The sequence below is a fragment of the Lepidochelys olivacea genome, assembly GCF_965140295.1.
Source record: "Lepidochelys olivacea isolate rLepOli2 genome assembly, chromosome: 10".
Lineage (NCBI taxonomy): Eukaryota > Metazoa > Chordata > Testudines > Cheloniidae > Lepidochelys > Lepidochelys olivacea.
Genome location: NC_140420.1, coordinates 32405543 through 32428609, shown reverse-complemented (window position 1 = coordinate 32428609; position 23067 = coordinate 32405543). Strand labels below are relative to the sequence as shown.

Sequence of the window (23067 nt, the reverse complement as noted above, 5' to 3'; positions counted from 1 at the left end):
TCAAACCTAAGTTAATTGTATCCAGTTTGCAAATTAATTCCAATTCAGCAGTCTCTCCTTGGAGTCTGTTTTTGAAGTTTTTTTGTTGAAGAATTGCCACTTTTAGGTCTGTAATCGAGTGACCAGAGAGATTGAAGTGTTCTCCGACTGGTCTTTGAATGTTATAATTCTTGACGTCTGATTTGTGTCCATTGATTCTTTTAGGTAGAGACATTGATGGTCATTAACCACTTGAGAATCTACCACCACCAGGCTCCATCACTGACCATTTTAAAAACACTATTGGATGCTTTTCTAAGAGTCCTGCTCCAGGAAGGATTCCGGGGCAGGTCTCTGGCCTGTGTCAGACAGGGGTCAGACCAGATGGTCACAATGGTCCCCTGTCCCCCTAGACTCTCCAGCTAACCTGGTGATCGGGGCGCTCACCTGGGAAGGGGGTGCCGGCCTCTGCACCAAGCCAGGCAGAGCTGAGAACTGAACCCATCTCCCCTTGCCCACCAGGCGACTGGCGGCACAGCCGGGGCGCGGGCAGCCCGACCCAGTGGCCAGAGCCAGCGCCGCAGTCACAGGGGAGGAGCCCAGCTGGATGGTGGCCTCCCGGCCGGCTGGCTGTCCCTGCCCCTGCCCCGGGCTGCAGCTGGGCACAGCCACCGCCATCCCCCGGGAGGGGCCGCAGGGGAGCGGGTGTGCGCGGCGAGCTGGCGATGAGCTCATCGCGGTCTGGTGGCTGCTGAGGGCTGGGGCTGGGGCGGCGCGGCGCGGGGAGGCGGCCGCACGTCTCCGGTCGGCGCGGCACGGCACGGCGCGGCGCGGCTCGCCCACTGGCCGCTCCCCCGCAGCAGGTTCGGGCTGGCGGCCTGGGGCTCGCATGGCCCCGTGACCCTCCCCGCGGCGGCGCGACCCCCTTCTGGCGGCACCATGCTGGGCTCGGACGCGTGCGAGTTCGGCGGGCAGCTGCTGGAGCTGCTGCGGCTGGCGGTGTGCGCCCGAGGTGAGCGGGCCGGGCCGGGCCGGGCCGGGCGGCTTCTCCGCGGGGGCAGCGCTGTGGGGCCGGCACCCCAACGGGCAATGGTGTGGGGGTGAGCAGGGACCGCCGGGGTGTGTGTAGGGACAGTGGGTGTATGGAGGGGCCAGGTCTGGGGGTATGCAAGGGCCAGGCCGCCGGGGTGTGTGTGCATGGGCGGAGGGGGTGTGCACAGGCAGAGGGGAGTGTAGGTGTGTGCAGAGGCCAGGGCCGGGGGTGTGCAGGAGCTGAGGTGGGTGTGTGTTTGGGGGGTGTAGCACGTGTGAGGTTGTGTGCGGGGGGGTATAGGAGCCAGGGCCCTGGTGTGTGTGCATGGGTGGAGGGGGGTGCAAATGCGCGTGTGCAGGGGCAGGGGGTGTGCACAGGGGTTGTGCACAGGCAGAGGGGAGTGTGGGTGTGTGCAGGGGCCAGGAGCTGGGGTGTGTCTGGTTGTGTGCAAGAGCAGGGGGTGTATGGGGTGTGCAGGAGTCGTGTGTGTGTGTGTGTGTGTGTGTGTGTGTGTGGGCTGGGGCTGGGGCTGGGGAGTGTGCACACTGTGTGGGTAACTACCTATCCAGTCAGCTACTCCCAAAGCTGTCCCTGGCCAGTGCCCTGCCCTGAGGTGCGAGGGCTTCTCCATAGCCAGCGGCCCCCAGCAGAGCGCCCCTCCCCCTTGTGCCAACTCCCTGCGGCCTGGGCATATGGGCTGAGGGTGGGCAGGGGGTGGCTCAGCTGCAACCAGGCTGCCTTTGCTCTGCCCAAGGTCTCTCCAGGGCACTGGGGGTTCACTGTCCTCTTGCTCTCACAGTTGTATAGATTTGTCTGGGTTTTCCATTGTCCTTTCAGGATATTGAGTGTGGGCACAGAGGGGCATGCCTGGCAGGGCTGGAGCAAGCGCTGGGTGAGCCTTTGTTGTGCTGGGAGGAGCAGATGGGAGGTGGTAGGGAGAGGAAGGGTCCAGTGTCCACGGTGAGCACCAGGACCTTCTTTGTGTGTGTGAACTGGTGGGGGATTTGCTGCTGAGGAGGGGTCCTCATGGGTTGAGCCCTTGAGGTAGGGGGCTGATGGGTCGCTGCCAGCTGGCCCATTTGTTGTCCCTGGTGTGGCTTCAGCCTCCAGCAGAACAAAAGTCCCCCGTGTCCTGCTGGGAGGAAGGTTTTGCAGGCTCAGATGGGTGCTGCTCAGCGCTGATGGTGGAGGGCTGGCAGGGCCCCCCGGGGCGCGTGGGCTGGGACCTGAGTTCAGCTCCACCACTGTCAATCCAGAGAGACAAGCCAGGCTCCACAGAGCTGGGCGTGACTGGCTGCAGCCGGCAGGGCCATTGCAAACCCTCTGGAGCAAGGCTGGCTCGCTGACCCCCAGCATCTGCTCCAGCTCGGACCACTGGGAGCAGAGAGCCAGGACTCCTGTCCCAGCCGCTCTCTCAGCACAGCCTCGGCTTGTTCCCTGCTCCAGGGCTCGGGTTGGGAGCAGCTTCCCCTGCTCCTGCCCCAGAGGCCTGTGATGACACCTCCCTCCCATGAGAAGCCTGGCTTGGGGTGGGGAGCAGGGCCCTGTGTGGAAGGGGGAGCCACCAGGCACAGAGCACTGTCTGAGCAGGACTATCCCAGCTTCCCTCAGTCTGTCCCTGGGACTGCCCCCTGCCGTCCCCTCAGTGGAGCCAGGTGATCTCTGCCTTGGGAGCACTCCACAGGTGCCACTGTGACCATAATCTCAGAGAGGTAGCCTGGGGGAAACATCCCCCCCCCATATCTATAACCCCTCCTCCAGGTTCCAACCAGGCCACCCCCCACTGGACCCCCCCCTCAGGGATTTGGGACATCACAACCATTTCCATGGCAACAGGCTGTGATGTCACAAGACCAGTGTTATGACTTCAGTGAGGAAGTGAGGGTCCGCAGGCGAAACTCAGGGAGAAGGGAGGGAGAAACTGGTCTGAGCAAGGAACAGGGCGTGCGGCACCAGGGGCTCAGAGGATCCCCCCCATCTCCCAGCCATGGGCTGCTCCCCTCTGGGAGAGCCCCCTGGCAGGGAGCTAGCTGAGGGCAGAGGAGGCAGCTGCTGACAAACTCCCTCTCCATGCCTGGGGTGGGGCTGTGCTGGGCTGCTCTCTGCCTAAGGTCTCTGAGCCTGGTGTGTGCCCTGTACTGGAGTCTGGGTGCTGACTGCTTTATAAGGGGGGCAGGACCCACTCCAGGGCACTGGGGGCTGCATCCTGTGCCCTGGTGCTGAGCAGCACCCCCAGCAAGGGGCACTTGTTCAGGACGGCGCTGTTTGCTATGGCCCCTCTATCTCAGTGAGCACGTCTGAGGGCATGGGGGCCTGCTGGCCTGGAGGGCAGCAGGGGCTTTCCCAGGAGCTTGTACCTTACTGCTGTCACAAACCGGGCCCTGCTTCTGCTGGAGCACTCACAGGTGTAGACAGGAATTGGGGTGGGGGAGGGTGCACGTGTGGAGCCCTCGCTCTCCCTCTCAGCTGCCTGTCGGGTGTTGATTTGGCGGAGGAGCTTACCTAGGCTGCGGGAAGGAGCTCCAGCCTTGGTGTGGTGCTTTGTGTTGGGGGGTGGGGTTCGTCCTAGCTCCCAGCCTCGCCCACTGATGTCCAGTGTCAAGTCCCACAGAGACCTAACGTGTGCTTCATGAAAGAGGCGTGAGCCACAGCGGGCAGTCATTAGGGCACTGGCTCTGTGATGATGCCCAGCGCTTGCTCTCCCTTGCCTCAGCCAGGGCTGCTTGCTGACAGCACCCTTTGCCAGGCAGCCCACCACACGCTGTGCCCCACACAGGTGCCAGTCCCCCTGCCTTACTCCTGGTGCGTCATTTACACCTGGGCAGAGTGGGTGTGAAATGCCAGCTGGTCAGGCTCAACATTGTCTTTGCCCGGCTGTGCAGTGATCCGTGCTAGGTGCCCAGTGGGGGCAGAGCCTAGGGCTGCTGGCTGCAGAGGGGGCTCTGGTTGTGGGCCCTAGAGGGGTTCCCATGAGGTGTTTCTGCTCCTGCCAGGTGATGCTTAGTTACACTGTTCCAATGAGCTGATCCCCCAGCACATCCGGCTTGCCAGGTTCCCACGGAGTCAGTCTCCCCCAGGGGCCAAGCCCAGCTCCATGTGCTTCTCTCAGCCTGAGTGTGTACCACCCAGTAGCAGCCAGGCCCAAAGCTGCCCTTGTTCCCTGGGAGCCCCAGCCCTGAGCACTGTCAGCTCATTAACAAAAGGCACTTCTGGAGCAGAGCCTGCTCCTGGCCCGTTGGCTTTGGGGAGCCAGCTGGGGTTCTCTCAGGGACCCCACGGCTCTCTTTTCTGCCAGGGCCCAAGGGGCTGGGAAGGGACCTAGCCCAAAGTCCCTGGACTCTCCCTGCAAGCCCCGAGGCTGGGCTGAGTCTCTGGTTTAGGGCGGTGAGGGGGTGCCCTTCCCTGCTGCTGGTCAGAGGCTGCTCATAGAAGGGGGCTGGAGCCTGCCTGGAGAGCGGAGGGTACAGCAGCAGCCCTCTCCAGGCCCTAGCTGTAGGCCAAGGGAAGAGGCTGGTGAAATGGGTGTTTGTGGAAAGCCAGTGCCCCCCACCCAGCACCCATCACCTGGAGCTGTGCCCAGAATACCGCTCACCCACCCACCCATCCATGATGGGTCTGCCAGGCCTTGGGAATGCTCTGGAGTGTTTGCACCCACAGGCAGCAGGTCTCGTGTGCCAATGTTTCCCAGTGTGCGAGTGGGTCCCAGTGGGCACGCTGGGGCGGGGAGAGGTGTGCCAGTGGGCATGCTGGGGCGGGGAGAAGTGTGCCAGATTGGGTCATGGTGCGAGGGAAGCAGGTGCCAGCAGCAAACCTGGGGCCGGTTGGCTTCAGCTGCCAGGATCATGTCATGTACTTGCTTCCTGGGCTGCTCTCAACCCTGTTCTCCTGGCTTGGGGGCCTGCATGCTGGGGCGCTTTCCTGGGGCTTGATTCTCCAATGCCTTCACCCTGCCTGCGAGAGCAGCGGCCTGCATTTCCCTGGAGGTGCTCCTGATTTACACCAGGCTGAGTGAGAGGCGCATCCGGGGGAGGGGAGGGGCTGGCTGTGTGTGACATGTACAGCCAGGAACCCCAGGGTTTCTATCGTGAGCTTTCTGCAGCATCCCCCCTCCCAGCGTGGCAGCTGCTTCTCCTGAGGGCTGCTCTCACCTCCCGTGCAATGGCCAATCCTGAGAGCCTCGCCCAAGCCCCCGACCCTTCCCACATCCATGGTGGAGAGGGAGCAGACAGCGGCTTTCCCTCTCATGCGCCTCGCAGTAGGAGAGGCCATGGCAGCTGAAGTAACTGAGCCCTGGGTTTGAGTGGCAAAGTGCGCACAGTGAGCGGCGCCCTGTGTGTTCTCCCCTCCAGTGGTGGGCCCCAGAGCACCTATGCCAGGCCCACTGGCGGGGGCTGGTGCAGTGAATTGAACGATCTGTTGGCCATTTCCGCAGCTGGAGTGTGCGACTTGCCGCCTGGCCCTCGGTCTGTGCCTGCGGCCTTGCAGACGCGCCTGGTGTTGGGGCTCAGGTTGGCGATGGCAGAGAGCCTTGCTCTGCCTGTGGCTGCTTGGAAGCTGCATCTCTGCAGCCCAGAAGCCACCAGCATCAGCAGCACAAAGGGGCCACTCGTCATTCTGCTCCCAGCCCTGACGTCCCCTCCCGCCCCGTGACCCCCGAGCCCTTCCCCAAGAGGTTAAAGGGGGAACAGAGTCCAGGGGCAGTGCGGCTCTGGTGTGACACCACCATGCCCACAGAGTGGCACCTACAGCACGGCAGGTTAGTGACTGTGCAGGTGGGGGACAGAACTCCCGGTTCCCTGCTCTAACCAGTAGACACCCTGCCCCAGAAAGGCCCTGGGCCATGCGCTGCAGGCCTGCAGCATGGGCTCTCGTGGCTAGCAGCAGCCCCTGGGAAGGGCTCTGTCTGGCCCCCATGGAGGCAAGCAGAGGCCTTTGCTGCCCACTCGTGCCATGTTGAGAGGGGTTAGAGGGCAAAGCAGCTGTGTGTGATAAATTCCCTCCCAGGACATGGCCCCCCAGAGCTCCCCCGGCCTACCTGAGCAAGGATTCCAGCCCACAGCACAGGCATGATCTGGAGCAATTCACCTGCCCCGCCCTGGGGCCCAGCTGCTCTCCTCCTCACCCCCAGGGAGGCTCCACAGAGCTCCCTTCAGGTACAGTTACCAAGCAACCACCCACCTGGCTGCAAGAGCAGCCTGCAGGTGCTGCACTATTAACTCTTTGGCTGCCTGATTGCATCTTACCAGAGCAGGAGGGAGGGGCCTCCCCCTGACTGAGACAGCAGGTCACAGCAGCTGTGAGGGTACGGGGTGGGGGTGTGTGCTGGGATTTGCAGGGTGCTGGGCGGCAAGCAGCAGTGGTATTTGGGCTCAGACTTCAATCCAGAGATTTTGTCCTCCCACCCCCACGTTCTGAGTCCTAGCAGCACCCCAGCCTCCTGGCAGAGCCCTTAGACCAGAGGCTGCAGCAATTGGCCCTACCCAGCCAGGCTAGCAGCTTTCCTATGTCACTGGGAAAGAGGGGGTTGGGCAGACCGTAGCCCAGCTATCCATGCAGGTGGGTCTGAGGTGGTAGGGGAGGGAGGAGCCGCCTGTGAGATGAGCTCATTTGGAAACCAGGCTCACCCTTTGTCATAAGGAACTAAATCGCAGCGTTCGGGCACCCCTCAGCAGGGGTCCTCCCACTCTCCCACCATGCTCTAGCCCCAGCTGCACCAATTGCCAGCCCAGGAGCACTCAGTGTAGTCGTAGCCGGTCGGTCCCAGGATACTAGAGAGACAAGGGGGGTGAGGAGACCCAGAGCTCTGTGGAAGCCTGACAGTTTCCCTCTCACCAGCAGAAGTTGACTCAGTAAACAGTATTCCCTCTCCCACCTCGTCTCTCCACAAGTAGGCAGGCTCAGGGTTGTCCTGGGCACAGCACTGCCTCCAGCTCTGCCTCCGACACTTCCCTAAGTAAATGCAGCTTGCCCAAGCTGCTGGCCTAAGGCTAAAGCCAGCTGGAGTTCCCAGGTCCCCTCCAGGCACTGGTAATCCTCCCATTCTCCCAGTCCTGCTGGTGCAATGGGCTCCTACTCCTGACTGAAATAAGTAGAAGGGATTTTGTGCTTTCTGCTGTGTGCTACTAAATCCAAGTCCAGGCAGGCTCCCTGTCACTGCTGTGTGTATCTGCATGAGCCCCTCTTTGTCCTCAAAAGTCGTGTAAAGAGGGGAGCAGCATTTGCTCTTCATCTGTCCAGGTCCTTCCCCACAGGGCTGGTGCCCCAGGCATGGCTGCAGGCAGTGTCTGACTGGGTATGACTAGTGAGCTAGTGCCGTCACCAATCCAGTAGGAAATTAAATGGTCAGGGTCTAGCAGGGCATGTGACCGGCACCATGACAATTTGAGCAGGGGGTTGGACTAGATGATCTCCTGAGGTCCCTTCCAACCCTGATATTCTATGATCCTATATACAGGAGTGAAGCCTCTGGAGGAAAATGCTGAGCCAATTTCACTTTCCTTTCCAAGCGGCTGTACAATGTAGGCATCTCCCATGCATCTGTCTCGGGTTTTTCTCCTTTAACAACGTACATGCTCCCAGCTCTTAGCATGGAGTGGCTGTTGAGTGGTGCTAGGTACCTGCTTCGCTTATGGGAAATTTGGGGGGGAAAAAACAAACAAAAACCAGATTCTAATTAGTGGAATTAATTCAGGTTTTACACGCTTTCTGTGTCTGCCAAAAGCTGTTAATTGATGTGGATTGAAGACTCAGATTTTCGATTGCACAGATGTCTGGAAATACAGCGTTCAGGTTCTCCTGGCAACCTTAGGTGTTTGTGTGTGTGAATGAGAACTACGAAGGGTGAGAAGGTCAGTTGAGCAGCTCACAGCTTGTTGATGAAATGTCTTGAGTCTGTAAAATCAGACAGATGCGCAGGGCTAGGGCTGTCGTGTCACAGCTGGCAGAGCTTAAATTAAAGCCGACCTGCAAAGGCAATGTGTCAAATGCAGTGCTTTGTGCTTGGTAAGCGTGGGTGGGCTGGGTGGGAACTGTGATGTCTTGAACGGTTCACTTCCCTGCTTCCAAGCAGATGGGTTGTTGGTGAAGGGATTGGTCAGTACGTTGTCACAGCTCAGCCTTCCTAGTGTTTCTGCTGGAATGGCTCGATGTCGGTGCTATAAGGGCAAAGGCCAAGCCTGGCTGCCCAGCCCTCTCTGCACAATTGCACTGGGTGTTTCAGCTGGGAGGGGACCCCCACACACTTCACCCTGGGATTCTTCTACAAATCACTGGCGAGGAAGCCTGCAGCAAATGGGGCACATTGAGGAGAGCACTGGCCCTGCAAACTGACTCTTGAGTTAAGCTCCGCTGGTGGAACGGGATCCTCATGGGGCCGGTCAAAGCTGACCAGCGCAGCTGGAGTTGTGTAGGCGGGACACTTGCAGTGAATCACTCCCCTGTGCTGTGTAGTCTGGGGACTATTTGCAGAACTTGCTGAGTACCTGGAAAGAGAGGATCAATTCAAGGAAGTGCTAAACTCCTCTTGGATGATTCAGGAACACAGGAGACTAGATCTGTTTGTACAGCATCTTGCACAGTGGGCTCCTGGTCCGTGGCTGGGGCACCTAGCTGCTGCCATAATGCATCTAATAGTTAAAGTGCGGCACCTTGCACAGTGGGCTCCTGGATGCTACCGTAATACATGTAATAAATAATGCACAGCGCCTAGCACAATAGGCTCCTGGTCCATGGCTGGAGAGTATGGTAATACAAATAATAGATCAGGGCAGACTGTCAAACCTGGCGCTTGGGCGCTGCTTGCTGCAAACTGGCCTCACTGGTGTTCCTGGCTCTGGGTCACACGACGTCAGGTTGGAGCCAGTTCCCCAGCTACCTTCCCGTTGCTGTACCATTCTGAAGAGGAGACTGAATGTTTGCTATTTAAACAGGGTGGCAAATGTGTAGCGTGGGCACCCGCGGGGCTGCTGGTGTCTCAAACAAGCCTGCTCCAGAGTGCCTGGGCTGGGTGCCTGTCCTGCTGAGAAGTACCCCTGGGCCCCCCAGTGCAAGGCACAGCACCCCTGAGGTGCTAACTAGCCTGTGAGTGCTCCCTGCTGGGCTGGGGGAGGGTGACTCCTCCCCGCTTCTGAGCCTTAGCTAGGCTTCACAGCAGCATGGACGGCTAGATCCCCTTGGAGTGCCACGTCAGATCCTGATGCAGCAGCCTGAATCCTGCCTGGCTCTGGGGCTGGGGTGGCACCGGAGGTGCGGCGGTCTCACAGTGTGATAGACCGAGGCACCGACTCTTTACGAGGCTGGGAGTTGGGTGACACTAGGCAGTCCTGTGCGGCTCTCCAGGTTCTGGGCGCTCAGATCCCCTCCAGCTGGAGTCTCTCAGGGCTCTTCCCGTCCCTCGTGCTGGGGCTCTGCGGTCCCTGTCAGCCCCCGCACACTGCAGTGACCCTGTGCTGCCACCTGAGGCCACAGAGCAGCCTGGGTATCACTGGAGGCGTCGCTTACCCTGCAGACCCCCTTGCTGGTGGTGCTGAGTTGGCGAGAGCCTGGCATGATGCGGAGCCCGGGGGCGGCAGGGGCCAGCAGCTGGAGAGAGACTTTACCTGTAGGCTGACAAACTGGCTGCAAGGCTGAGCTGTGGGGAATGTGGCCCCTTCCCATCACTTTTGGGGAGAGCCGCCGCGTGGGCACTCAGGTCTCCCATGCACACCGGGCCCTTGGACGTGGGACTGGGGTGAGGAAATTCCTTCATCCCAATCTGCAGTGACTAGATCCTAGCTCATGGCCCAGCTCGGGCCCCTCCCAAGGGGGATTGCAGCGTGCTCTTGGGGCGTCACTAGGAACTGCATGTGGTCCTTCCCAGGGTCTGGTCAATGACTAGCCTGGCTCTCTTCTATTCGGCACTGGTGAGGCCACACCTGGAATATTGTGTCCAGTTTTGGTCCCCCCACTACAGAAGGGATGTGGACAAATTGGAGAGAGTCCAGTGGAGAGCAGCAAAAATGATTAGGGGGCTGGGGCACATGACTTACGAGGAGAGGCTGAGGGAACTGCAGTTATCTAGTCTGCAGAAGAGAAGAATGAGGGGGGATTTGATAGCAGCCTACAACTACCGGAAGGGGGGTTCCAAAGAGGATGGAGCTAGGCTGTTCTCAGTGGTGGCAGATGACAGAACAAGGAGCAATGGTCTCAAGTTGCGGTGGGGGAGCTCTAGGTTGGATATTAGGAAACACTATTTCACTAGGAGGGTGGTGAAGCACTGGAATGGGTTACCTAGGGAGTGGTGGAATCACCATCCTTAGCGGCTTTTAAGGCCCAGCTTGACAAAGCCCTGGCTGGGATGATTTATTTGGGATTGGTCCTGGTTTGAGCAGGGGGTTGGACTAGATGACCTCCTGAGGTCTCTTCCAACCCTGATATTCTATGATTCTAGGCCTGTGTGGTTCTTCCTGTGGGACCATCTCTGCTCTGCTCTGTCCTGGCAGCTGAGGCTGGTGGCTGCATTTTATCCCTTGGTCTGAGGGATGTGCTTTGTCTGGGGCATGTGGGACTGTTGGGGTGGGTCTGGCCCCCTGCTAGGTGGCCATGCAGGATGGGGGGGCCTGCACCCCGCTCGGTGGCCATGGGGGAGGGTGTGTATGGCCACGCCCCGCTTGGCGGCCCTGCTGTGATTAGGCAGGGTGCTGATGGGCTGATCAGCTGCTGGTGCAGCCAAAAGCAAACAAATGAACTCGGGACTCATCTCTGGCTGCCCTGCCCGACACTTCCATGAACTGCGGGTGAGGCCAGCGCTTGCAAGGGAGGGTGGAGAATGGCTCTGCAGCTGCAATACACAGACCTGCCGGTGGCTGCAATGCATGGGGGGTGGCTGGGGCTGAGGCGGGGCGGTACAGAGTGGAGCTCCAAGGACTAGGCTGTCTCCTCCACCCAGGCTGCTCTTGGAGTGATGACTTTGTTCCTGTGGGACAGGGTGTGAGCAGAAAATTGCCATGGGGAAGGGGCAAACCTGGCCCCTTGCTTCCTCTAGACTCCTGTCCATCCCACCCCACGCACCTCCATTCTCCCTGGCACTGCCACTCCCCACCCCTGTTCTCCCTGGCACCGTTCCTCTCTCCAGCAGGCTTCAGGTGCCCTGGGGAGGGTACCTTTCCCACCCCTCAGCTAACACCAGTGTGTCCAGCCCCAGGGATGGGCACCTGGTTGGTGGATGAGCGGCCGTGGGGCTCTCCCGTAGGAGGCTGTGGGTCCCTCCTTGCTCTGACTGGCTTCTCCTCCCCTCAGATATCATGGCAGACAAGGACGGTGTGACGCCTCCCGTGGAGGAGGAGATGGATGACGTGGACCTGGCGTACAGGGCCCCGGAGAAGAAGACCCTCCAGGAGATCCAGCAGCTGGACAAGGACGATGAGAGCTTGAACAAATACAAGCGGGTGCTGCTGGGGCCCATCCCAGTGGGTGTTGGTAAGGCCCCGGCCCAGTCTGTGGGAGGATGGGAGGGGATTTCTCGGTGGGGTAGGGGGTCTCTGTTTAATCCTCACCCGGGGGCAGTACCAATGGAGGAGGAGCCATGTGGAAAGTTCCTTACCTGGCTCCTTTCAGCTCTAAACTTGGAAGAGCAGCTGAGTCCCGTGGGCAGGGTTGTGCTGCGGGGGATGCGGAAAGTCTCCTCTGGGTCTGGTGTCTGTCCCCGGTGGGGAGTTGCCATGTGGCATGCAGAGCTGTGAGCTGTGCCCATGTGGGCATGGAGGGCAGGTATGTCACTGCACCTCCCTCTGTCGGGGTGCTGCCTCAGCCCGTTCCTTCCCGAGGGGCCGGTCTGTGCCCCTAGCCTTATGAAGGAGATGCTGGTAGCTTTCCACCCACCTCCGAATTGTAACAGCTGTCCAGTGTCAGATCTGTACTGCAGTCTACTTGGTTACGTTATCGCCATGGTAGTTTCCATTGTAACAGTTATGGAGCGACCTTGTACCTTTCATTTGTAGGTGACCAAGATGGAGACACCCTCCTTCTGGGAGTCCCTAAAGCAGGGTGGGCAAACTACAGCCCGGATCCGGCCCACCAGCCATTCTAATCGGGCTCTCGAGCGCCCACTGGGGAGCGGGTTCTGGGGCTTGCCTCACTCCAGCACTCCAGCCAGGGAGCAGGATCGGGAGCCGCTTCATGCGGCTCCTGGAAGCGGTGGCATGGCACCGCTCTGGCTCCTATGCGTAGGGGCAGCCAGGAGGCTTCACTCTTCATGCTGCACCCTCCCAGCACCGCTCCTGCAGCTCCCATTGGCCAGGAACCGCAGCTCCCATTGGCCAGGAACCGCAGCCAATGGGAGCTGCAGGGGCGGTACCTGCAGATGGGGCAGCGTGTAGAGCCGCCTGGCCGCACCTCCGAATAGGAGCCAGAGAAGGGACATGCCACTGCTTCCGGGAGCCACTTGAGTTAAGCACTCCCTGGATCCTGCACCCCTGAGCCTCCCCTGACGCCCCAACCCCCTGCCCCAGCCTTGATTGCCCTCCAAACTCCTCGGTCCCAGCCCAGAGCACCCTCCTCCACCCCAAACTCCTCATCCCCAGCCGGAGCCGTCACCCCCCTCCCTCCCCAGCCCAGCGACCTCTCCAGCACCCTGAACTCCTCATTTCTGGCCCCACCCCAGAGCCTGCACCCCCAACCAGAGCCCTCACCCCCTTCCGCACCCCAGTCCCAATTTCGTGAGCATTCATGGCCCGCCATATAATTTCTATTCCCAGATGTGGCCCTCAGGCCAAAAAGTTTGCTCACACCTACCCTAAGGCCTAGACCCACACACAGTGCCCTGGGTGGGGACTGCAGTGCGGTGCTGCATTGTCACCACTGTACGGGGGCTTGGCTGTCCTGCCACCTTCCCAGGCTGCTGGCTATTCCCCACCCCCTGCTTCCTGTGCCCTAGTTTGGCAGTTGACATCAGCTCCTCTCCTGTGGCATGAGGGTAAGTGGGGAGCTCGATTCGCTGAGTTAGCCAGCCGGGAGTCCTGTGCGTCTGAACGCTGCCGAGGATGTAGCATTTCTCTGTTCTCACCTCTGAGTGACGGGCCCTGGTCTGCGCGGCTGCATGGCCCAAGTGGTGACACAGCCAGGCGTCCCCTGTAGTTGCAGGCAATGACGCAGACTGGGAAGAGCGCGAATAAACACCCTGGTGATGGGCAGCGAGCAGCTGTGCACCATTGACCTCCTCAGTAGCCCCATAGGGAGTTCGCTGCACGCTGCTCTGCACCGGCAGAGCATGGACGCTAGTGGCAGAGAAGCGCCGTTAGATCCCAACTGTTCGATTGTTCCTGACAGCATTTTCTCCAGGCCTTCGTCCAGTCTAGTCTTAACTGTCCCAGGCCGTGGGAGTGCCACCTGGTCTCTTGGGAGAACGCTTTGTTCTGAGATGAGCATTGCGTGTGTCTGGGCCCACCTAGGGTGCAGGCATTTGTTTCCAAGCAGAATACCTGGCGTGTTTAGACTCTCCTATGCGCGCACACATCAATCCCCAATTTCCCTGCCAGCCCCCTGGCCACCTCACACCTAGTGAAGGGCTCCATTTGGGTACACTTGATGGAAAATTCTCCAGTCATTGACTGGAACGTGGGAAACACTTGTGATAGTACAGAGCTGGCGCAGGGTGATGCTGTATGATGCTCCAACAGGAGCAGCTATAATGCAAGCTGAAGCAGAGCTAAAATGTTGCACAGACGTGGCTGTAACTCAGTTAAGCTCTCCCCTGTTCCAGCCCAGCAGCCGCTCCAGGGCAGTAGTGGTTGGAAAGCAGGGCAGTGTGGGACAGCGTTTCTCTGTTGTGTCTTAGCTTCCACTGAGGGTTGAACTGATTTCCGAGCTGAGTGGCCTGGAGGTGTGCTGGGCCTTGGATAATGTTTTGCAGAGCTGCTGCCTCAGTCTGTGACTGAGTAATTCTCCGGCGGGGCATCAGCAACGTGTAGTGTTTGGCAGAACCCAGAATGCCTTGTGCGACGTGCGTGTTCCAGATCTCCTCCCTTTGCACCTCGCTCTGTGCCTTGCGTCACACTGGCCCCCGGTGCTCACAGGGCACCCGTTTGCAGGCTGTTCCCATTTTCCCCTTAGCTGCTGCTTAGCCAAGTGAGGAACTTGATTCTTTGGTCGTCTAAGCCAGTCAGTCTGGCTCTCTCCGCAGTATGTTTCTCTTCAAAGAAAAGTTAATTTGCTAAATTCTCCATTTTGTTTTATTAAAGGAACAACTGGATTTGTGGCCATTCTTTTGTCTATAATGGCCACGCTTGGACTCCTTCACGATCAAGCGCTTGTACCTTAAAACAGGAGATGCTTGATATTTCTGTCTGAAGATCTCCTTGGAAGACTCGGGGATGGGAAGTGGGAGATGAACTGGTGGTGCTGACAAATTAATGAAGAGCACCCAATAAATACCAGAGGAGAGAGCGTTACAGGGGGTGTCGCCCAAAAGAAATTGTTACTAAAGTTTTGACAGGTCTGATGGAAATCTCATTTGCTCTCAGTTCTGTTCCATTTCCATGGCACCTGTGGTGCTGCTGGCAGACTGGACTCCGTGGGGAAAAATGGGTATTTTTACCATATGTTAGTCCGGATGCGTTACACGCCTAGTGTAGTCTAGGGAAGTTGTAGTTGCCTTCACCAGCTAACATGTGTTATGTCCTGGAGAAACCTAGGGTTCAGCTTGCCCAGTCTACGCTAGGCCTGTAATACAAGTGTTAGGGCACCTTTTGTGTAGTGAAGGCGAGGCTGTGGTCTTCAGGAAAAACAGGGTAGACAAGGCCTGAATTTATAATGTAAAAGCCAATGAGGAGAGAGCCCTTCCCAGCCAGGCCTTCTCTGTTTGTCAGAGAAGCAGGAAAGGCCAGGTGCTCAGTTTCTCTGAATTCACCCAAGTTAGGCCATTCCCCTGTGAAGCCTTCCCCAGCTACTCTAGCTGGCCAGCACTCGCCAGGATCCGCCCCTCTGCAGAGCATGCTGGGAAAAGTGGGAGGAGCTCCGGGCCCTCGAGGACCATCGGGCCCAGGGTGCCTTTGTTCGATCCCGCATCCGTCTCCTTCGGGAGATGGATCGCGGCTCCCGCTTCTTCTGTGCCCTGGAGAAAAGGAGGGGGGCCAAGAACATGTCACCTGCCTTCTGGTAGAAGATGGCACCCCTGTCACGGATCCAGTGGAGATGTGTGGGAGGGGAGCAGCAATCCAAAACCCTCCGGCCATTGCAATGGGGCAGTGCCTGTAGGAGCCAGCCTCCATGTCCTGACCCTTACCCTGAGTGTTGCATTAGCTGTGCTGTGCCTGGAGTTCACATCTTCTCCTGGGGCCCTTCACCCGCCTGTGGCCCCCTCTGCCTTCATAGCAGCAACAAAGACCAGAGCTGAATGTGGCTGGGCGCTGTTGGCAAAGGCTGCTCGGCAAGAGAAGTGGCAGCCCCTGTGGTCACACACGCTCAGTCTGTCTTGGAGCCAGCACCCAGGCCTGGAGCTGCTGAATTACAGCATTAGGGGAGGGCAGAGCGGCTGGCGAGCAGCGCTGCTAGGTGGGACTCCAGGCTGAGTCATCAGTGCAGGGAGGGCCAGGCTTCTAATCACAGGGGATAAACAGCAGTTCACAGATGTGCTTTAAATAACACAAAGGAGGTGAGGGCCAAAGCAGCCAGGAGCCTGGTTAGCTCCAGCTCCTCTTGGCTGGGCTAGGGGGAGATTGGAGAAGTGAACCCCCCAGTGCAGTGTCAACACTGGGAAATAGGGGCCGACAGGGCGGCACTCCCAGCTCACGGTGGCTGCATTTGCCCCCTGGCTCTGGAGGCAACAGTCTCCCTCTACTGTGTACTGGGCTTGTTGGAATGTGCTGGATCCAGCCAGGGATCATCCCCTGAAGATCAGGGCTCCTTCTGCCTGCCCCACAGGGCAACCCACAGCCCCTGAGTTTAGTGCTGTGCTGGGCGGGGGGTGGAGGGTGCTCCTGGGCCCCCGCTAGGCCAGGAAGGGGATGTCTGCAATTCTAAAGACTCATCTGCTTGGGTAGGGAGCTGGCACTGCTGCTGTTGTGAGGGTCTTCTCACTGCCTTCAGGCCCGGTGGTGGGGATAGGAAGGGCCCGGGGTCTGGGGCACACAGGAGCTGCCCAGTTCCCTTGTTACAACAGTCAGCTGGTAAGAATGAGAATTAATAGACGGGGTCAGCCATACCTTGGCACAGATTTATTCAGTCTGTACAGCGCCTAGCACAGGGGACCCTGATCCTGACTGCAGCCCCACAGCACTGCCGCGTTCCCAACCCCAGCTGAATAATAATGGTGGCCATGGCAGAGCCAATCACTGTACAGAAGGTGAGGGATGCACACTAGAACACTCCTGCCAGCTGGTGCATTTCCCCTTGTTTGGGGCTTCCCTTTGTACCTGCATGGGCGCCATCAATTATGTGTGGGCACCCGCCCTCGTCTGACCTCAGCCCCACTGACTCGGAGTCTGATCCTTGGTATGGACCCCAGCCTGGAACCTAACTGAGAACTCCTCGGCTGCTCCCAGCTTTAGGTTTTCCCCTGCTCTGACCCTTAGTCCTGACTGCCTTTGGCAGGATCCTGACACCCGTATCTGTGCCCTGGGCATGATGCAACCTGGCTCTGCCTGCAGCCAGACATCTGGAGATGGCATGCAAATGAGGTAGTGCCCTAATCAGCATATCTGATGGCCAGGCACTTTGTCATTTGCACAGTATTCCTTTTGCCATTCCCTCCTGTGCTCTGCACCCCAGTGCCCCCCCTCTGGCTGGATTCTCCACATCGTCTCTGTGATGGGTTAACCCCCCCACCGGGGTGCCACCTAATGTACTGGGGTACCACTGAGCTCCCCTGTTCCACCAGCCTGGGCTTCCTTACACAGTCCTGCTGAGCCAGGTCCTCAAGCCTCCTCCAGCACACACACAGGTAGGGACACACCTATCTGCAGAGAGAGACAGACACTGAAATCAGCTCTGCATGGGAAGACTCAGCCAGGAAATTGCCCAGCACTCAAGTGCACACCCTCCCGGGGGTGCAAACCCCAACATTATATTGTCTTGCGCTGCACAGAGAACTATACAGTGTAAGCTCATGAAATTTGCCTCCTCCCTCAATGTGGAGGAAGATATGCACAGGTTTTTGCCCCCTTCCCCTCCCCCATTTATGAATTCCACAAACTGGTTTTAGAGAAAACACAAACAAGTTTATTAACTACAAAAGATAGATTTTAAGTGATTATAAGGGGTTAGCAAATGGATCAATGCAGATTACCCAGCAAATAAAACAAAAACCACAATGTAAGCTTAATACACTAAAGAAACTGGTTACAAGTAGTAATTTCTATTCCTGAATGTTCTTTTAGGCATTTCTTTCACAGGCCAGACACCTTCTCCAGCCTGGGCTCAGCTTCCCCCCTGGCCCCCTTTGTCTTTGTTTTTTTTATATGTTTTCCGCAGTCATCCTGGGTGGGGATTCAGTAAAGAATGAGCCCTGGTTAAGTCACTCCCGGGCCTTACATAGGTTTTACATAGGGTGGCAACCCTTTGTTTTCCAGTGTGGTTCCCCACCCACAGACCCAGTGGAAAAATACTGATATTCTATCATCTGGTACCAAGTGATGTGATCACATGACCTTGCAGTGCCAATGCAGCCATGAGTCAGAGGCATTTGTAGCATCCCAGGAAAGCTTCTCAGGAAGGTGGGAGATTAGCATCTTCAAAGACCTATTGTTCTTCCTAGTGGCCCATCCAGACTGATTGCATTCTGTCTGGTGGGCATTCCCCAGGTGTAAACTCCTTGTAATTGTTACATAGTCAATATTCCTAACTTCAGATACAGAAATAGTACATGCATACAAATAGCATAATCATATTCAGTAAATCAACCTTTCCAGTGATATCTCACATGATCCATCTTGCATAAAATACATTTTAGATATGCTATAATCATATTTTAACAATATTTCTCTGAATACTATTGGGTGTAGCATCACAGTCTCCCTGACATTAGTGACACTGCCTAGGCCCTAGACCATGATGGCCAGCCTGGCTTGCACAGCACCTCTGTATCCATTGCACAGCCCAGTGCTCCACACACCTCCATGGCTGGCGGAGGGTTTGGGCCAAAATTCTAGGCAGCATCTCTAGGGTTAGCTCTAGAGTAGTCTTCCAGGGGCTCTGGCTGAGGCAGGCAGGGGCTGTGCAGCCTGTATCAGCCCTGGGAGAGGGAGCTGGTGCCCCCGCTGTGGGACGTGCCCTGAGCTGGCCAAGTATCCCATGGCTGAGTGTGACAGGGGCTGGGGCAGTGACTTGGCCACCTGCCTGGCCAAGTTGGCCTGGGGGTGGCGCGGCACTGGGCACTGCCAGCCCAGCACTGCAGCAGAATGGAGTTCGGTCCGTTTTGACGGAGCGCCCCAGGCTGCCAGGCTTGGCGTGTCCTGGGAAGGAGGCTGTCTGGGCCATCAGCAGGAGCTGCTGATGCAGGGCAGGTGCGTATCCAAATGTGCATGTTGTCGGGGGGCGGGCTAGGGCCTGGGCAACGAGCACACCAGGCCTGGGCATGAGGGCCTGCTCACCTGCCCTCCCTGGGCCTGCTCTCAGGAGCCCCTGCTGCAACAGGCTGGCCACCATGGGAAGGGGGAGGCTGGCTCCCCAAGGAGGGGCCGTTCCCAGTTAATCTCTCGCCTTTCCTCCTTCGCTACAGGCCTGGTTGAATTCTCCCGGCCCACATTACCATCCTCTTCTCGATTCCGTGGTGATGCTAACTGTGCCCCCTCCATGCTGTGCCAGCCTTGGGCTTGCTTTGTGCTCTTGGGCTTGGCGCCGTGGTAGCCTGACATGTTCTGCCTTGGTTGGTCAGAGAGCCCCGGGCTGGGAAGGGAGCCCCCACCTTCAGCAGGCTCTGCAGTGCCAGGGCTTCTGTAAGCCAGTTTACAAGATGGTCCTGCGGCTGCATTTCCCCTCCTGGCAGGGTTTGTGCCAGGCTCTGTGGCCTGGCAGGCAGGAGAGGTGTGATACCTCTGGGGTCTCTGTTTCCCCTCCACCTTCCCGCGTGAAAAACAGTTTCAGATTACAAGTAATGGAAGGGGTGGGGCGACAAATTCCGTGAATGAGATGGGGGCTGCGACTGGGAAAGTTTGGCAACCGCTGTTCTAGAGCAGCTTGCCCTGCAGCCAGCTAGGCGCTTGTGGCTCGCCTGTGGCTTAGTAACTCTTCATTCTAATGGAGCCTCCTATGAATCCATAAGACAACACGGGCCTATCCCTTGGCTAGGCCAGGCTGCGCCGCTGAACAATCCCTTCTTCTAGCGGCCAGCTCTGCACAGCCCCCTCGCTGCAACCCCAGAGACCTGGGCAGCCTTGCCCACCACTAGGAAGCTGGCATTTCCTCTGCCCCGCAGTCAGAGGGGCTGGGCTACCCCTGAAGCAGCCGTTTAGCCGATGGTCCTCTAACCCTGCCTGTTTAAGGACCACCCCTGCCTGGCACTGGATGGGGCAGACAGCAGCTGCCCTTCTGGTCATGGGCCTGCCGGTCGTGGCTTGCAGTGCGGCCTGGCTGATCAGACACAAGGAGCACTACAGGAGGGTAGCTATGGCCTCTGAAGTCTGGGAAGGTGCTGGCCGCAGCTTAGTTTGAGCTTTCTGAGCAGAGGCTTGTGGCAGGGCAGCCCTTGTCCTGGGAAGGGGAGGTGGGCTCTAGTTCTTGGGGTTGTTGGCAGTCTTGCCCTCCCCAGGGAACAAGCTGGGCAGAGGCATAGGGGACTCTAGTGGAAGGTCCCTGGAATAGATGTGTTGGATTCATGTTGTTCATGACATTCACGATGATTGCTACAGATGGATTTGTTGTATTGGTTTATTCTAGTGATATGAATGATACCAGAGGCATGGGAGCTCCCCCATTTGGAATAGGGCAGGGGCCTGGTGAGCTACTGCAGGGCTCGGGGGGCGGGGGGCACAGCGGGCAGCAGCTGTAAGGGAAGCCTGGCCTGGAGTCAGGCAGTGGGACAGCTCTGTCTGCAAGAAGCTGCTAAAGCAAAAGGTTTGGATGGCAGAATAAGCAGTGTTCTCTTGGAAAAGCCAGAGGTGGGGGTCGGGTAACAGCCGTGCCCAGCTACCGACTCTGCCCCTCCTGCCATCTCTAGATCCCAGCGTGGCTAACGTCACCTTGACGAGACTGACTCTGCTGTGTGACCAGGCCCCAGGGCCCATCACCATGGACTTAACAGGTGAGCAGGGCCAGCCCAGCGCGCCCCCTGGCTGGAGCAAGGATGGGGGGAAGCAGCTTAACAACCCGGCAGCCACTTGCAGGCTAACCCCTGCTCCTTCGGGAGATCCTGCCCTCAGGGGAGTTATGGGGTGAATGGGGAGACAGGCCCCATTTGTCCTCAGTCCGTCCCTGCTCCTAGGTGTTGGAATCCCAAGGGGACGCTGTCCTGCTGTCTGTGCCCATGTGTCTGGGGAGGGGTGGGTTCTGGGCCCTGGCAGAAGGGGGCCAGGGACAGGCAGGCTGACGGCTCTCCTCTCGCCGGCGCAGGGGATCTGGAGGCGCTGAAGAGCCAGTCATTTGTGCTGAAGGAAGGGGTGGATTACAGAGTGAAGATCTCCTTCAAGGTGAGCTGATCCTGCAGCAGGCATTGTGGACCCCGGCTGGGCCTGGTGCACTCGCTTGCTGCATGTGGGTCAGTGAGCGCCGTCTCCTCTGGCAGAATGACCGGTCGTGACTGGCACTGCCTGGCACTTGGCCGCTGGCACTCTCTGGAACATGCCCTGCTGCCTGTGCCCCATGGTGAAGGCAGGTCGGTGCAGCCTGTGATGGTGGGAATTAGGAACTCTAGATGCCTGGTACAGTGACGCTGCTGGGTATGTGCCGCTGCACTGCGGACTGCATACCGCTCTCCTGCATGAGAGCCAGGCTGAGCTGGAGGCTCGCATGCTGGGTTGGGAAAAGGGGGGGCAGGGCAGCAAATGAGCAGGACCTGAGGGCAGTTAGAGCCCCTGTGTATCAGATGCCTCCCTGGTGAGAGCTCAGGGAGGGTCACTGACATCTGCCCTGCAGCTCTCCCCAGGCTGCTCTCCATGGGGTCTTCAGAGGGAGGTCTCCTCCTGCAGGCACAGGGAGCGAGGCCCTGGCAGGAGGTGTCCCCCTGACCCTGACCCCTCTGCCCTGCAGGTGAACAAGGAGATTGTCTGTGGCCTGAAATATTTGCATCACACCTACAGGAAAGGCTTGAAAGGTGAGTCTGCACCTCGGCCTGCCTGGTCTCCAGGTCTTGCCCGGGGCTCCTTGTGGGGTGGGAGGGGGAACCCAGCTGGTCATGTGGGGCTCGGCAGTCTGATATGGGGTGGGGGTACTCCTGGCGCTGGTCAAGCGCTCTAGTCCCACCCCTGGCCCCAAGTCACCACAGGCATTTGATGCTCCCCCTCACACATTGTTACCACCTAGTGCCTGACCCAGAGCATTCACCCCTTTTCATGCTGACGGCTCCCCCTCTCTCTCTCTGCCCAGTGGATAAAGACGTCTACATGATGGGCAGCTATGGGCCCCGTGCTGAGGAGTACGAGTTCCTGACCCCCCTGGACGAGGCCCCCAAGGGTGTGCTGGTGCGGGGTACCTACCACATCAAATCCTTCTTCACTGATGACGACAGAACGGACCATCTCTCCTGGGAGTGGCACCTCTGTATAAAGAAGGACTGGAAGGATTGAAGCCCTCCCCTCCTCCCCACCCTCCCCCATCCAGACTCTAACATGAATTAGGGGCAAACGAGCCTTACTGCAAACACAGCGGCTCTGGGGCCACTTCTCGGGCCTCGCCAAGTCAGGCAGCCGAACAGGGCACCATGCCCCCCCGCTCTAGTGCTTTTCTCCCCTCTGCAGCCGCGTCCCCCACCATAGTACATTACCCCAAACAGGTGTCTGTGTCAGTCCCTCCCCTGCCTACTCCCCGCTCTGCGCCTGTCCTTACTAGACTCTGCTGCTGCCCAGCGGGCCCCTCTTGGTGCTGAGCCCAGCTCCCCTCAGCGTGGCACAGGGCTCACTGTGCCCCCAGCTGCGGGTATTAGGGCCTCCTGCCACTTTCACAAGGTTCTTCCAGACAGCTGCTCCCAAAGATCATCCCCCCCTCCCCCTTGCCACGGGGAGGTCTCGTGTCTCAGCGTTAGCCTTGCATTGCTGGCCGGGTGCCTTGCATCAGCCTTGTGGTGCCCTGGGGGAGCTCCCTGAGTCTGTGCCATGCTGAGAAGCAGCCGGAGGGCTTACTGGCTTAGCCCAGCCCCCCCCCAGTGATGGCTGTGTATGTGAAGTCCCCGTCTGTCTGCCTCTTGACATCCCGGCGGGAGCTCCTGTGCCACCCTCAGCCTGGAGCTCTGTGCTGCCCATTCTGGCCATGCCAGCTTGCCTCACTCCACTCATTGCAAGCTCTCCCCTTGCCACACAACCAGCCCCAGCCTCTAACGAAGCCCAGGGCCCTTTGTATTTGATTCACATGAAGGTGGGCTCACCCTTTGGGGATTGGACTCAGGGTTAGTTTTCATTACTGGGGGGTATTTTGAATACTTACTCTGTCCAGCATTTCCGCCGCTGGTGCTGTAGTGAGTGAATGGGTTGTAGCTCTGGGTGAGGGTGTCCCGGTTGTGTAAGGGGCTGTGACAGCTCACAACTCTGCGCCTGCTGGCCCCATGGCCCGTGCTCTGTGCTGGGCCAGCGTGGTCCTGAAGGGTGCCCCGAACGCGGCTGTACTTGCCCTTCCTCACCTGTCCCGCTGATACCCCTGGCTGTGCTCTTGGTCATTACCATTAAACGTAACCGCCCTCTCTTTGACTTATGCCCGTGTACGCCTGTGCTTTGTTCACTGTCACGGAGTCCCTGGGCGATGCTCTGGAACTGCTCCCCATGAAGCCAGTCAGGACTCTGGGACAGTCACCTTCCTGTGAGCAGCCTGTCTCCAGGGCACACAGCTCACACAGCTTCCACCTTCCTGGGTCTGACCTCGGAGCATTCGGCATCCTCTGCCCCTCCGTGCGCTTCCCACAGCGACTCCGCTCAGGCGGGGCTCCTGGGGAAGCCAGAGGG

The 23067-nt window shown here is 58.6% G+C and overlaps 1 protein-coding gene across 1 annotated transcript; it reads left to right on the top strand.

Annotated features, from left to right (window-relative positions):
* The first annotated feature begins 574 nt into the window (after positions 1–574).
* ARHGDIG (Rho GDP dissociation inhibitor gamma) lies at positions 575–22819 on the top strand. The gene is made up of 6 exons (XM_084641121.1): positions 575–991; positions 11288–11467; positions 20139–20222; positions 20531–20607; positions 21167–21230; positions 21503–22819. The coding sequence occupies exons 1-6, from the start codon at positions 919–921 to the stop codon at positions 21700–21702; spliced, it is 678 nt and encodes a 225-aa protein (XP_084497247.1). The 5' UTR covers positions 575–918; the 3' UTR covers positions 21703–22819.
* Positions 22820–23067: the final 248 nt, after the last annotated feature.

Bases quoted from the DNA above. Each gene is read 5' to 3' on its own strand.
- ARHGDIG (XM_084641121.1), top strand. From the start codon at position 919: ATGCTGGGCTCGGACGCGTGCGAGTTCGGCGGGCAGCTGCTGGAGCTG. The intron at 20,223-20,530 runs GTGAGCAGGGCC...TCGCCGGCGCAG, and splicing joins CATCACCATGGACTTAACAG to GGGATCTGGAGGCGCTGAAG. The intron at 21,231-21,502 runs GTGAGTCTGCAC...CTCTCTGCCCAG, and splicing joins CTACAGGAAAGGCTTGAAAG to TGGATAAAGACGTCTACATG.